The 14,238-nt window shown below is 37.4% G+C and overlaps 1 protein-coding gene across 1 annotated transcript in view; it reads right to left on the bottom strand.

The window, feature by feature from the left end:
• Positions 1 to 6,675, bottom strand: part of hnrnpll (heterogeneous nuclear ribonucleoprotein L like) — a 26,410-nt gene extending 19,735 nt beyond the window's left edge. The window contains exon 1 of the mRNA XM_089124858.1: positions 6,363 to 6,675. Within this exon, the coding sequence (XP_088980984.1) occupies positions 6,363 to 6,536 (174 nt within the window). The 5' untranslated portion in view covers positions 6,537 to 6,675. The remainder of the gene's footprint in view (positions 1 to 6,362) is intronic.
• Positions 6,676 to 14,238: the final 7,563 nt, after the last annotated feature.

Raw genomic sequence — 14,238 nt, 5'->3', positions numbered from 1 at the left:
CTAGCGGTGCGTCGCAATCATAGAAGTGTGTTACAGGAAAAGTGGGAATGAGAACATGATACATGCATATAGCGATGCGAATTGGGCCGCTGATGTGACGGAGTAGCTACGCGCTACGCATTAGCCTAAACACAAACAGTCCCTTGGTGTCATGGACGAACAAAAGGCCGCGCACCCGTGAGGACGAACAACTGACGGCTAGAAAACATTGATCTAAAATATGAATCTAATATGAAGACAATCATAGAAAATCCGAGATGTAAACGTGTGGACATTAAAGGGATAGTTCACTTTGAAATGAATGTTTGATATGTTTTATCGTCCCTCAAGGGCATCCGAGATGTAGGTGTCTTTGTTTCCACAGTATTTTCAATTTTGATATTTTTCAGTCAAACCGTTGTTGTCTATCAGTCATATAATGGAGGTCTATGGTCACCACCTCAAAGAGCAGCACAGAGAAGTCCAAATTAAACATGATTTAATGACTCGTAAATGTAAGTACACACTGATGGCCTAAGACATGAAACGAGCGGTTTGTGTGAGAAAACCAACAGTATTTATATAGTTTTTACCTCGTGTAATCACAGTGATCTGAATCATTTGTTCAATGTCCAACTGAACCGAACTGAATCAGTTCAATGTTACGCCTGGAGTGATCGCTCGCGTGTGACGTCACTCAATATTTACACGGAGATTTCGGAAGTTTTACCTTTTACTAAACATATTTAGATATCCCGAAATCGTCTTCCATTGCGGTTTCCCGTATATCTAAATATGTTTAGTGAAAGGTAAAACTTCCGAAATCTCTGTATAAACAAAGAGTGACGTAGCGATCACTTCCAGACCGAAGCGCCCGTGCCGTCAGATCATTTTGTCATGGCTGTGATTACACGAGGTAAAACGATATAAATACTGTTGGTTTTCTCACACAAACCGCTCGTTTCGTGTCTTAGGCCATCAATGTGTTCTTACATTTACGAGTCATTAAATCATGTTTAATTTGGACTTCTCTGTGCTGCTCTTTGGTGGACCCCCTTAGCCTCCAGTGTATGACTGATAGACAACAACGGTTTGACCTAAAAATATCAAAATTGAAAATACTGTGGAAACAAAGACACCTACATCTTGGATGCGCTTGAGGTAAGATAAAACATATCAAATTAATTTAAAAGTGAACTATCCCTTTAAGTCCCATTCTGTGAGGAGTGTAATAAACAGGATTAGTCTGGCTTTCTGTCCTGTACACTCTCAGAAAAAAAGGTACAAAAGCTGTCACTGGGGCTGTACCTTTTCAAAAGGTACACTTTTGTCCATTTTAGGTGCCAATATGTACATTTTAGGTGTTAATATGTCAATTTTAGGTGGTAATATGTACATTTTAGGTGTTAATATGTCAATTTTAGGTGGTAATATGTACATTTTAGGTGCTAATATGTCAATTTTAGGTGGTAATATGTACATTTTAGGTGCTAATATGTCCATTTCATGAGCTAATATGTACATTTCATGTGCTAATATGTACATATGTAAATTTGGGTGTTAATATGTACATTTTAGGTGCTAATAATTCCATTTCATGAGCTAATATGTACATTTTAGGTGCTAATATGTACCACTAAGGTAGCCTTTGGGTACAAAAGTGTACCTTTTGAAAAGGTACAGCCCCAGTGACGGCTTTTGTACCTTTTTTTTGAGAGTGTACTAACAAAACCAGCAACTAAGCTCAAGTTAATGACATTTAACTCATTTATGTTTGGTGTAAGAACTTGAACTTAAAATGACGCGAAACACGAAATGAACGGTTGACTAAAATCCTAAATTTAGTTTTACATTAGTGTGTGTGAATGAATAGTCGTGGACTCGTGCTGGAAACACAATACAGGTCAGGACGATAGAAACAATAACAATATTCATGATTCTGAAGATGAAAATACAGAATTATTTGAGACGAAATGCTTTCACTCTGTCACTGACTAGATATATTTAAAATAATTATGTCATAATTATGACATTTGTCATTATCAGCAGCCACAAACATTCCCCCATTGCATTATTAATCATTATATTCAACATTATATATAGTAGATTAATGTAGTACTGACACTAAAACTCTGAAAACGTATTATTTCATACAGTAATTTACATTTTGGGTGAAATATACCTAATATACATTGTATTGCGATATATTGCGAGCCAATCAAAACCCAGACCCAGAATCCATCAGTGATCCCGAACAGATCTGCCTCATTTCAACATGACACACATTCAAATCAATGGCTCATTTGCCCATTGGGGCTAAACATGTGACCCTGTTTAGCCATACAGACGCCCTTCATTTCCCATCAGCCTCGCTGAGATGGCAGACAGACCCCAGAGACACAAACACACACCGACGGTTTGCATACACACATTAAAAAGGCCCAGATTATGGATGCAAACTCGTTCTGATAACGCTTTGCCGCCCACTCGAGAGCGTTTGATTCCCCGAGATAATCGATCGAACCATCGATGGATCGATAAAGGGGGAACACTGTGTGCTGGGGTCAGCTCGGGTCGCCGACGGCACATGATAAGACAGGGATACGTGACATTTAAACCGGCCAATAAAAGCCACTTAGTATTCAAATCATCAGGAGCCGAGGCGTTCGCTCTGGGCAAAAGACTGAAGCCATTATATGTGTCTGTCTTCTGCTTCTGCGCGTCTGGACTGTGAAAACACACACACACACACACACACACACACACACACACACACACACTGAGATCACAATAAAACAGCTGAATGAGCTGCGATGTGAATCATAACTCCACAAGAAACAAGATATTCACTATAATGAATGCACTGGAAATGCAACAACACCGTGCAGTTAGTTAACATTATATATTTACTAATTAAAAATATGCAATACATTTGATATTAATTTGTATTAACATTAGTTCATAAAAATCCAGCTGTTCATTGTGCGTTCGTGTTAGTTCACAGCGCATTAACTAATGTTAATTTTAATGACGTATTAGTAAATGTTGAAATTAATATTAACTAACAGTAATAATGATCCTTATTTTAAAGTGTTGGAGCATTTTTAATAAATTGATCCTATGATTGAGCAATATGTGATTTGTTCACAGATATGGGGTTTTCATATAGATTTTACTATGTTTTAGTTAGTAGATGGATGCATATAAATGCTAACATAAATAAGTTATGAATGTTGTAACATACAATAAATATATAATTTCTGAATCCCTCACAATGCTCAAAAATATCATTCTTTCTTGTGTTCATTCAAAAAAAAAACATGCTTTTATTATTTTCACACACACAATTAAACCAGGAACATGTACTACTAATATTTGACCAGGAATATATATATATATATATATATGGGCTGTGCAAAAATTAGTTTCGATTAATCGCATCCAAAATAAAAGTCTGTGTTTACATAATATATTTGTGTGTGCTGTATATAATTATTTTGTATACATAAATACAAACACATGTATGTATATATTTAAGAAAATGTGTTATTCATATATAAAATATTTATATTATTTATATAATATAGATTATGTATTTATATATATATATATATATACAGAATTTAAGCACAAATAATTCTTGAATACATACATGCATGCATAGGTATTTATATATACAAAATAATTATATACAGCACACACAAATATATTATGTAAAAACACAGACTTTTATTTTGGATGCGATTAATCGCAATTAATTTTTGCACAGCCCTACCGTTATAGACAAAAAATAAAAATATATAAATAAAAATCATAATATGAATATTAACAAAAATCTCATAATATAATAATTCGACCAAGAACATGCAGTAATAAAGTAAATGGGGTCCATTATAATTTAATGGTTAGAAGTAGAATATACATTAATATTAAAGAATATCATTGATCAGACTGTGCTGTATGAGAACTGGATGAGATCATTAGATGAAATGAACTAATTTAATAATTGATGATCTTTATTCTTAACAAAGAAACCGAACAACAGCCCGAACGCATTATTCTCCTGTTATCTCTGTAAAGCTGCTTTAAAACGATGATCTGTGTGGTATAAAGCGCTGTACACAGCTTAGATTTAATTAGACGTTCGTTTAAAACGGTTTCATAAATGACTCGCTCGTGATTCTGCTCGTTTTCTGGTAACTGGAGTCGAGTTATTAAAAATGTCACTGAATAAAGTCATCAGCTCGTCCATGTGAAATATCTTCAATGGTCTGACTTTAAAAACCGTGAACACAAACCCACAGTGATTCATATCAGAGTGAGTGTCAAAGATTTCCTCCAATCTGATTTGACTCTGAATAGTTTACAAGAACACCAAGGATTTCATCACATGAGACACACAAACATCTTCAGTTGTGATTATTTGCTAAAAAGTGTGATTTTACAGCCACTGTTGTCATATGCACATCACGTATGATACAGTACGTGTTCCCGGACACTGCTTTAAACTGCTTTCATCAAATGCAAAATAAGTTTCTATGCATGTAATGGCTAATGTTGGTGTTTTCGATCGTCCATATACACTGTGCAATGTCATCCACATGAACTCGGCACCGCAAAAATAAGATATCATCTTTACTGCTGTGTTTATGAATGTACCAAACACATGCACACTTTGATCACAGCGCAAGAGATGCAATTAAACTATTTCCACACCTGTTTAATGTGATTAAAATCAGCATAGGCCCACATGTTTTACTACGATTATGAATCCTATATCGTTATCGGCCTGATAAGAAAATATGCCCGATATATTAAAGCTGATAAATGCGCACTGTTCAACATGATGGGTTTGAATTATCATAGTCATATCGGCCACAAAACTTTATAAGTGTGTGTTTGGGACGTGGCTTTTAATGATGAGACTTCTGTTTTTGTAATCAGGCTCTCAAAAAATATATAAAAATGTGGATTTTATCGGCCAATATATCGGTTATCGGTTTTCAAACATTTTATCGGTATCGGACAAAGTTTTCATCCCTAGATTACATGAGGTAAAGTTTAATCGTAATGTTACAAAAGATCACATCAGATGGTTAATATTGCTCTAAAACATACCAGAGTACTAAACATGGTGGATAAATACAGTGCGCGATCAACCGAAACGCCTGTTACCACCAGGTGGCGCACAGCAGGTTTGAAAACTGCTCGATAAGGCTGTAATTGTGATGTTTTTACTTTTAAATAAAGATAAAATCACTGGAAATAATAATAGTGTTGTAACATTTAATCTCGGCTATCTATTTGACGGCAGTGAATCAGTGTGCTTATATTTTACTGTACAGAGTGCCTGTGTTTTTAATTATCAGTGCATTATGCAATACAATAAATACAACGGACGGAAAAGGCGCATGGATCACATGGATTTATTTACTTTGCCAATATTGCAAGGCAAATCAGTGACCAAATTATTTTAAAATAAACTTTCACTGATGCATTTCAACATCAGTTGTTGAGGCTTGAATGTTTGTCTTGACCTGAAATGTATGTAATCTGATAAATGCAAGAAGATATTATAAACGTTCATGAATCTGTAAAGCTGACTTGACTTGATCAAGCGCTGTGAGAATTATGAAGATCCATTTTTAGTTTCTCCTTGTTGTTTTGGTTTGATGTTACTGGCATTGCAAAACCACCAGTTTTGTCTTTTCCTTGCTTTAACCACAGTGGCCGTGTTTGCATCATATTACACAAGAAATTTTGGGTAATACGGATGTTTGCAGAAATCTCAGGAACTCCTTGAACAAGCTCGACACGAGTTACACAGAAACATGTTTGTTCCAAGTCTGAATGCCATTTCTGGTTCCCCAACGAATCTCAAAATAACCATTTTTTTCATAGTGTGAAGAACATTTTAATCTAACCTATGAAGAATGGATTTTTAATTTGATGCCAAATTAAAAACAAAAAACACGTATTTTTACGTTGATATATACCATAGTACTATGCATTCATGTAATATATTCCTTGGGTACTTGAGGATGTATCTATATTTTAAATGTACTTTAAACAATATGCACATTGTAATTTTAAAATCATATTTAAATGTCATTGACATCATGACACCTCGAATTAATCAAATATAACATGTGATTTGTGTTTGGTGAGAATGATCCTGATGTTCACTTTGACACTGGACAGTTTTACCGCAGCTAGTCTGATTTATATCAATGCCACACACTGTTCCTGTTGATGTTTTTCTCTTCGCAGTGTTTTGACATCATCATGCACTAAACGTGTGTCATATCAATGCAGCACTGTGAATCTGAATGCACTGAGAATATTAATGCACATGCCATCAAATACAGTGATTCAGGTCTGACCTTCCTATCCGAGGAGCTCCATCGAGCTCTTCTTTGCCCTTCATCCTCCTCATCTTCACCCATGAGCCCCGGGGATGCTGAGTCTGACTCCTCGCCTTCCTCCAGCTCCTCCTCATCCTCAGCTGACACCTTCAGGCGCTTGGGCGCGCGCTCGTACTCCTCAATCACAGACATAATATATCAATCAATCAGTCAATCGCTCACAAATCGATCATAAAATGATGAGAATAACAATCTGAGAGGAGCGCGGACGCTCATGTGCTGCTCTGAGCAACAGCTCTTGCGCGCTCACGCCCTCGATGCTCGCTCACTGCGGCTCTGACGTCAAGGCTGGGTTTTGATTGGATGCTGCGTCTGAGTGACGGATGAGCGGCGGCGCTGATTGGCTGAGACCGGAGCATGCGTAAAGAACACAGGACTACTTTAAAAGGAGCTGACGTTAAAGTAATTATAATCATCGCTTTGAACTTCTTTGTTTGAATATTACTTTCCTATAACGATCATGTCAAGCACTATTCATAAAACAATAAAGTCATTAGATAGCGTTCCGTATATACAAAATTAATGATAGGCTATTAAAATAATCAGGATTAATGTCTTTCAAACAGAAAACAAAGAGATGTCTTAATTAAAGGTACAATTAAGTCGGAATATTTTAGCAGAGGGAAGTTTGAACCTGGAGAAACAGAAAATGTGTCAAATATGAGGAAGTGGAAACGTGTGGATTTTCTCTGTGACTCAGAGCAGTTTAATGAGAAAACAGAATATAAATAACAAGTGAAGACATGACTGGATTAAATTAGGACAGACAGAAAGACAGAAAGAATGACACACAAACAGACAGACAAAAAGAGACAGACAGAATGACAGATGTGTGTGTGTCTCTGTGGCTTCATGTAGTGGGAGACCAGAGATAAAGATGCGTCTGGCGTTCAGGTCTTTGAGACACACACACACACACACACACACACACTTCAGCAGCGATTACAACCCACCGAGACACACCACACGTCTCTCACATCCCATAAATCTCCTGAAATAAACAGACATTGATAATAATGTCTCCTGTCGTGTTGCTGGTGTGTGTTTTCTGAGTCGTCTCTGTTCTACCTTTTGTTCACCGGGGAGGAAATTGGTGAATTTGCATCAAATAGCGTTTTTGCCACCAGGTGTTTCTCTGCATCAGAACATGCAGGAGCGCTGAAGAGATAAAGCAGGAAGCCTGGAGAACCACACACAGATATCTAGGACAGAGCTGCACAAACATCTGAGTGTATGTGTGGGTCCTCACCGAAACAGAGTTGTGTGGCTGTAATGAAGTGTTTATTTACTCAGTATTTCTGAAACATCCTACTTGAGAAACAGAATGACTGAAGATATTAAGTTTTGATTACGGAGATGTATCCAGATGAAGTGAGTTTTTGCTTAAAGGAGAATTCTTGCGCAAAATGAACCTTTGGTCTAATTGCACATTGCTACCTAGTCAACCGTTATCTGAGATTGGTTTTCATGATTCCCGAATGTAAATAGTTTTATCTCTAAAAACAGTTTAGCCTATAACGCTAGTATAGAGTAATGACAAATAAAAATCGCTTGTTATTACCACTAACAAGGCTCAAAATAGCCCCACACTAACATGATAGCATAATAAGGGTCCCTACATTCAAACCGAAGCATTGAGAACTTTGTCAGTGTCCATACAGTTTAATAAGAAGATATTTTATACACACAGTCAACTTCGCGAATACAGGAAGAAGCCATCTTTGAAAAAATAGTCTCTACCAGTCGATCTACGAACGCCGATCCAAGTGCGCTGGTGAGATGTGAATAAGGTGAAAAATTGAGCGCGAACAGTAGTCTACATGTACATATTGAAGAGAAGAAAATGGTTCGTGTGTTTATGTTTCTTCCGGAAACAACGGACCATATGAGATTCTGCACAGTTCAGCGCACTTGGATCGGCGTTCGTAGATCGACTGGTAGAGACTAGTGATGGGAAGTCCGGTTCTTTTCCGCGAACCGGTTCTTTCGGACAGTTCGTTTTAATGAACCGGTTCAAAAAACCGGTTCACCAGTTCTTTTACGTCATCACGTAATGACGTCAATTCTATCATCCCGGCGGATAAAAATACTTCAAATTAAAGGGCATTTGTAATCACAACTTCAGTTAAATAATAGTATGCATTGTCATAATCATCTTGGATAAGTTTCTTACATTTACATTTTGAAAACAAACCCTGCTGCAGCCTAGGCGATGTGCTAACGCGGATGTTTTACATGTTTTAAATATATAAAATGCATAAATGGTCTTCATCATTTTATTTGTTATTAAATAAACTTACATTTCGCCGATTCGCCCTCTCATTTAAGTCCTGGGTTCACCCGTACTACTGCGTGCTCGTATATCAGCACGGGATCAGCCGAAAGAAAGTTCTGTTCAGAGACGGTGCTATCACGCATGCGCAGTATCTCCAGCTCATCGGTTCTCCGTATCGAACGTGTCCGAAAGAAACAGTTCTTGGTTCTGTACTAGTGATTCAAGAACTGCAACAACCAGTTCTCGACTCGAGAACCATAGCATAGGCCTGTGTGTGCTGACCTGAAACCTGAATATACAGTCGACAAAACTAAAAAATAGATGCATGTCTGTCTCCAATATAGCCTTCTGTAGTCTATACAGTGTATATCATGTTTATAATGTGTTAACATAACGAATTAAACTAATTCGTTATGTTAACACATTATAAACATTTACTAAGCAGTGCACCAAACCTTGGCAAGAGTTTACATCAATGATTTATATTGTTACTTAGAAATTAAATGAGCTAGCTGTTCCTGAAAATATTATTTAATAATAAATGTTTAGTAGTTTGACAGTTTTAGAATCCAATCATTATTTCCAATCGTTAAAATAATACAGTGATACAGTAATGTGATAAACATGTTTCCAAAATGTTTTATTTTGTTACACTTACTGATGTTCAACTAAAGACATGGAAACGTATTTCGTCCCTCAGAAAAAAATGCACGCATGCTCAGCTCATCAACTCATCAGTTCTCAGTATGTCGAACGTGTCGGAAAGAAACAGTTCTCGGTTCTGTACTGGTTATCTGACCGCTGTACCTGTACGTTCGGTAGTACACGCATGCGCAGTATCAGCTGCTCGTGCTCATCACTTCTCTCAGCACCAACATGTCTCCGTTCAGTGAAGTTTTTGAGTTACTGAATAAAATGTACTAATGGATATTGGTTTATTTCGATTCGGAGGCACTGTCAGGCATGTCTGAAAGTGAGTAACTTTAGTAACTTGTGGTAAAGCGCTGACGCAAGACGCGAACTGTTTCGAACGATTCAGTCCGATTTAGTGTACTGGTTCGACCGGTTCACTAAAAAGAACCGGTTCAAAAGAACGATTCGTTCACGAACCGGCCATCACTAGTAGAGACTATTTTCAAAGATGGCTTCTTCTTCTTGTATTCGCGAAGTTGACTGTGTGTATAAAATATCTTCTTATTAAACTGTATGGACACTGACAAAGTTCCCAATGCTTCGGTTTGAATGTAGAGTCCCTTATTATGCTACCGTGTTTCTGTGGGGCTATTTTGAGCCTTGTTAGTGGTAATAACAAGCGATTTTTATTTGTCATTACTCTGTCCTATATACTAGCGTTATACTAGCGTTATAGGCTAAACTGTTTTTAGAGAAAAAAACTGTTTACATTCAGCAATCATGGAAACAAATCTCAGATAACGGTTGACTAGGTAACAATGTGCAATTAGACCAAAGGTTCATTTTGCGCCGGAATTCTCCTTTAAAACAGTGTGCAGTGAGAAATCTTGTTTTTCTTTTCTTCTGACTCCACTTACATTTTCCTGTTTTAAACCCATGTCAGAAATAGTTACTTTGCTTCTCCAGTAAATGCAGCTTGATTTAAGAATGTTTAGATATTTGTTCTGGAAAACAAGACAGAAACACTGAGGAAGAAAGCATTTATTGCACTGAAAATATCAAGCATGGGAACACACACACACACTCTCTCTTCTCTGCACAAGTGTTCACAGCGGTGTCTGAATATATCAGGTGTGTGTGAATACTTGAGCAGGCCTTAAAAATAGCAGACGAGCTCTTGAGCAAAACCGCTGTGAGTGTGTGTCATCTTGAGATCTGGACATACACACACACCAGTGCTTTCAGGTCAGCGGTTTGATCTTACAAACACTAGGAAATACACACTGAAATACTGTGCTTAATTTAATTAGAGTGAAACTTGTTTCTCCACAGATGGTTTCAGTGTAATGCTCATTTACATGAGAGTTTATATGCTTTACATCGACAGATTCAAGCCCATCAGACAGATAGACAGAACAAACAAATGAACAATAGAGCCATGATTTACTGAAAGGCCATCATTAACCCATTACTAACCCATAAGACCATCATTAACCCATCACTAACCTATAAGACCATTACTAATTAACCCATATCTAACCCATAAGACCACCATTAACCCATTACTGAAGACCATTACATAAAAAAACAAGAATTGTCCTCCATTGTGACTTGAAAACTGAATTTTAGAGATTTTAAGAGTTTTTAATAATGAGTGTTGTGATGATGTTTAATCTTCTGAAGATGAATGTATGGTTCATGTTTGTCTGATGCAGAATTAGAGAAACAAATAGAACAGGAATTTAAACATATTAAACTTAACTAACATTAATATTAAAACATATTAAACTTAACTGACACTAACATGTGTTTAATATCTATATAGTGTTGCACAACTGTCTCAATCTGAGCTGTAAATGTGCCGTAGTGCTGAGTCTGCAGCATTAGAGGATTCTGGGTAAGTAAGTCTGGACCATGGCCGATAGCACAGAGGGCATTATGGGATAGACCACATAGACCACACTGTTTGGCTATTAACGGCCTTATGCTCTTTACTGCACACACACACACACACACACACACACTCACTCACCAACGAAAATACACACACACAGTCCACATGTTTAACACAGAATCAAATGTCATGAAACAAACCAACAGGAAATTGGTGATGACAGAGTGGCAGAACACACACACAGAGAGAGAGAGAGAGAGAGAGAGAGAGAGAGAAATCATGACTGACAGCGCTAAAAGTGTGTGAACGACATCATACTTCAGTCTGAACAACACAACAGTTCCTCATTTCACAGTGTAGTTTCAGTGTTCTACCATGTGCAAAAAGCATTACACACACGAACTCTTTATCCGATCGACGTGTCTTTGTTTCTGCAAACATCACAAAAAAGAGAACAAGGACCGGAAGCGGCCTGAGGAAGTCGCCTTCACCTCGCAACCCAACTGCTCTGACTGCGAGTGTCGTAACCCGAGGTACGAGACGACGACAACAGGGTGTGTACAGTGTGTGTGTGTTCATCAGATTCACACGAACACCTCTCAGCCTAATTATAATCACAACTGAACAACAACAGAGGAAGTGTGTAATTACAAATAAAGTTCAAATCTGCTTTATATCAAACGACTCTTCAATGGAAACCACAGGGTTATAAACATTAACTAAACTACAGCGTGTGAGTACTGGGATTTACCTGTGCAAAACTTACCACATGCTGTGGATCGTTGCTAGGTTGTGTTGGGTGGTTGCTATGTGTTTCCTTCCTGTCTGGAGTTTAAAAGGGTGTACGTTCGATGTGCATCGGTGGATTTTTTACAGCTGTTTATGGCGAAAAACGATGCATCAGATCTTAGACAAGCAGCAGTATCACTGGAGACACATTTGACAGACACACACACACACACTCACCTAAAGGATTATTAGGAATACCTGTTCAATTTCTCATTATGCAATCATCTAATCAACCAATCACACATTCAATGCATTGAGAACATGGATCATCATGCCTTGTTCCCACTGTGCAGGTGGTGGTGGTGGTGTAATGGTATGAGGGATGGTTTTTGGCACACTTTAGGCCCTTTTTCGGCCATTTGGGCATCGTTTAAATGCCACGGCCTACCTGAGCATTGTTTCTGACCATGTCCCCATCCTCTGATGGCTACTTCCAGCAGGATAATGCCCATCCCATAAATCTCCATCAAATGCCATCATGTAAAATATACACATGCATATGTGTGTATACTTATTCATACAAAATAAAAATACACAGTGTGCATGCATATATTATGCAAACACAAAAAATAATCGTTGCCTAGCAATATATATATATATATATATATATATATATATATATATATATATAGTAATACACAGCTTTTAGCTGTAGCATCACAGTGATGTGAACAATTGTACTACATGTGATTCTCATTTTACTCGACTGAAGGGCGACTGTGTGACATTCTGCCTAATGGGGCTATTGAAAGTGTTACTAGCAGTTGAGCAGTGTGTGACGATCAAACGGCTGTGAGAGAGAGAGAGAGAGAGAGAGAGAGAGAGAGAGAGAGAGAGAGAGAGAGAGAGAGAGAGAGAGAGACGCCCACATTATGCTACAACTGAAGAGGCCCGATGAGCAGAGAAGGATAATCTGTCAAATCACACACAGAAGATGATTGTCACATGACAATATGGTTGACCTGACTGGTTTCAATTCATATATATGAACTGAACATATATCATAATAATAACATTAAACTCTAAATATAAAAGAATAGCAGAATCCACACCACAACTGTAACGAGAAGGGCACCGAGGAACGATATAGCGTTTAAAACACTTAAAACACTGACAGCCAATCAAAATCCATCTTTCAGGAGTTCGAGTATTTAAAGCGACGGGCACAAAACTAGCGCTTATTATAAAGAGAATGATATCCTGGTTATAATATTTTTTCATATCGTGAATCGACCTTTAGACTGCATATGTGACATTTTACTCGACACCATTTCATATGAGTAGAGTTCTCTTCGGCTTTTTATTGGACGGACGGTTCCGACAGTCACATTAAAAGATCACATTCAGTAACAAAAGCTAGTATAGACCATTTCACGAGTTCACATTTACATCAATTAAACAGAGTAAAGATTATGCGTATTTGGCGTGCTGTCCAGGGGGAGGGCTCCGAGCTCGGAATTTTTGCCCGAACCCAGAGTGGTGATTTGGAACTTCAAAATGGAACCTTTTTTTTTTTTGGTAAAAGGTTCTATTGGCCAAGTATGGAATAGAACCCAGAGGAACCCTTTTTAAGAGTGTATAGAACCTTTTAAGGGTTCCAAATACGTAGCGCTGATAGAACCTTTTCTTCTAAGAGTGTATAGATTATGTCAGCGCTGTAGCTACCAGCCTCTCCAACAAATGAATACTCCACGGTCACTGGAAACGAAGCACCACATTTGAGCGGCTGATTGAGCTTCACGATAGTCCGTTCACTAAACGATGGGTTGGGGAGAAGCTGAACAACCCTTGTTGTATCTGTAGTGAAGTATGGCGATTCATAACCATAAAAAACCTCTGGATTAGCACTCACCCGGGGAAGATCTCAAATCGATTTCAAAGTGTGTTTTTGAGTCTATCTTTGGTTCACTGCAGTTTTAAGGAGGAAATACTCAGAAATCCAAGTTGATTGTTCTTAAATTTTAGGCTGCAACTTCTGCAATCAATAGGCAATCAACAGACTCTCTGAATTTTACACTAAATAGTGTAAAATTCAGAGTCTGTTAATTGCCTATTGATTGATAAAATTCTGAGAAAATCTGTTGTTTTAGCATTAAAAACCTTAAAACAACATTTAAAGCTAAATGATTTGTAAATTGTTAATTATTGTACATAAGATACTTGTTTCAATGTGGGAAAAAAAATACATTTAAATCATATTGAAACAATATTTAAAGTTAATATAAATGGTTATAAAAACTGAG

The sequence above is a fragment of the Pimephales promelas genome, chromosome 21, assembly GCF_988280905.1.
Source record: "Pimephales promelas chromosome 21, fPimPro1.hap1.1, whole genome shotgun sequence".
Lineage (NCBI taxonomy): Eukaryota > Metazoa > Chordata > Actinopteri > Cypriniformes > Leuciscidae > Pimephales > Pimephales promelas.
Note: the sequence above shows the minus strand (reverse complement) of the source record. Positions and strands in the feature narration are given on the sequence as shown.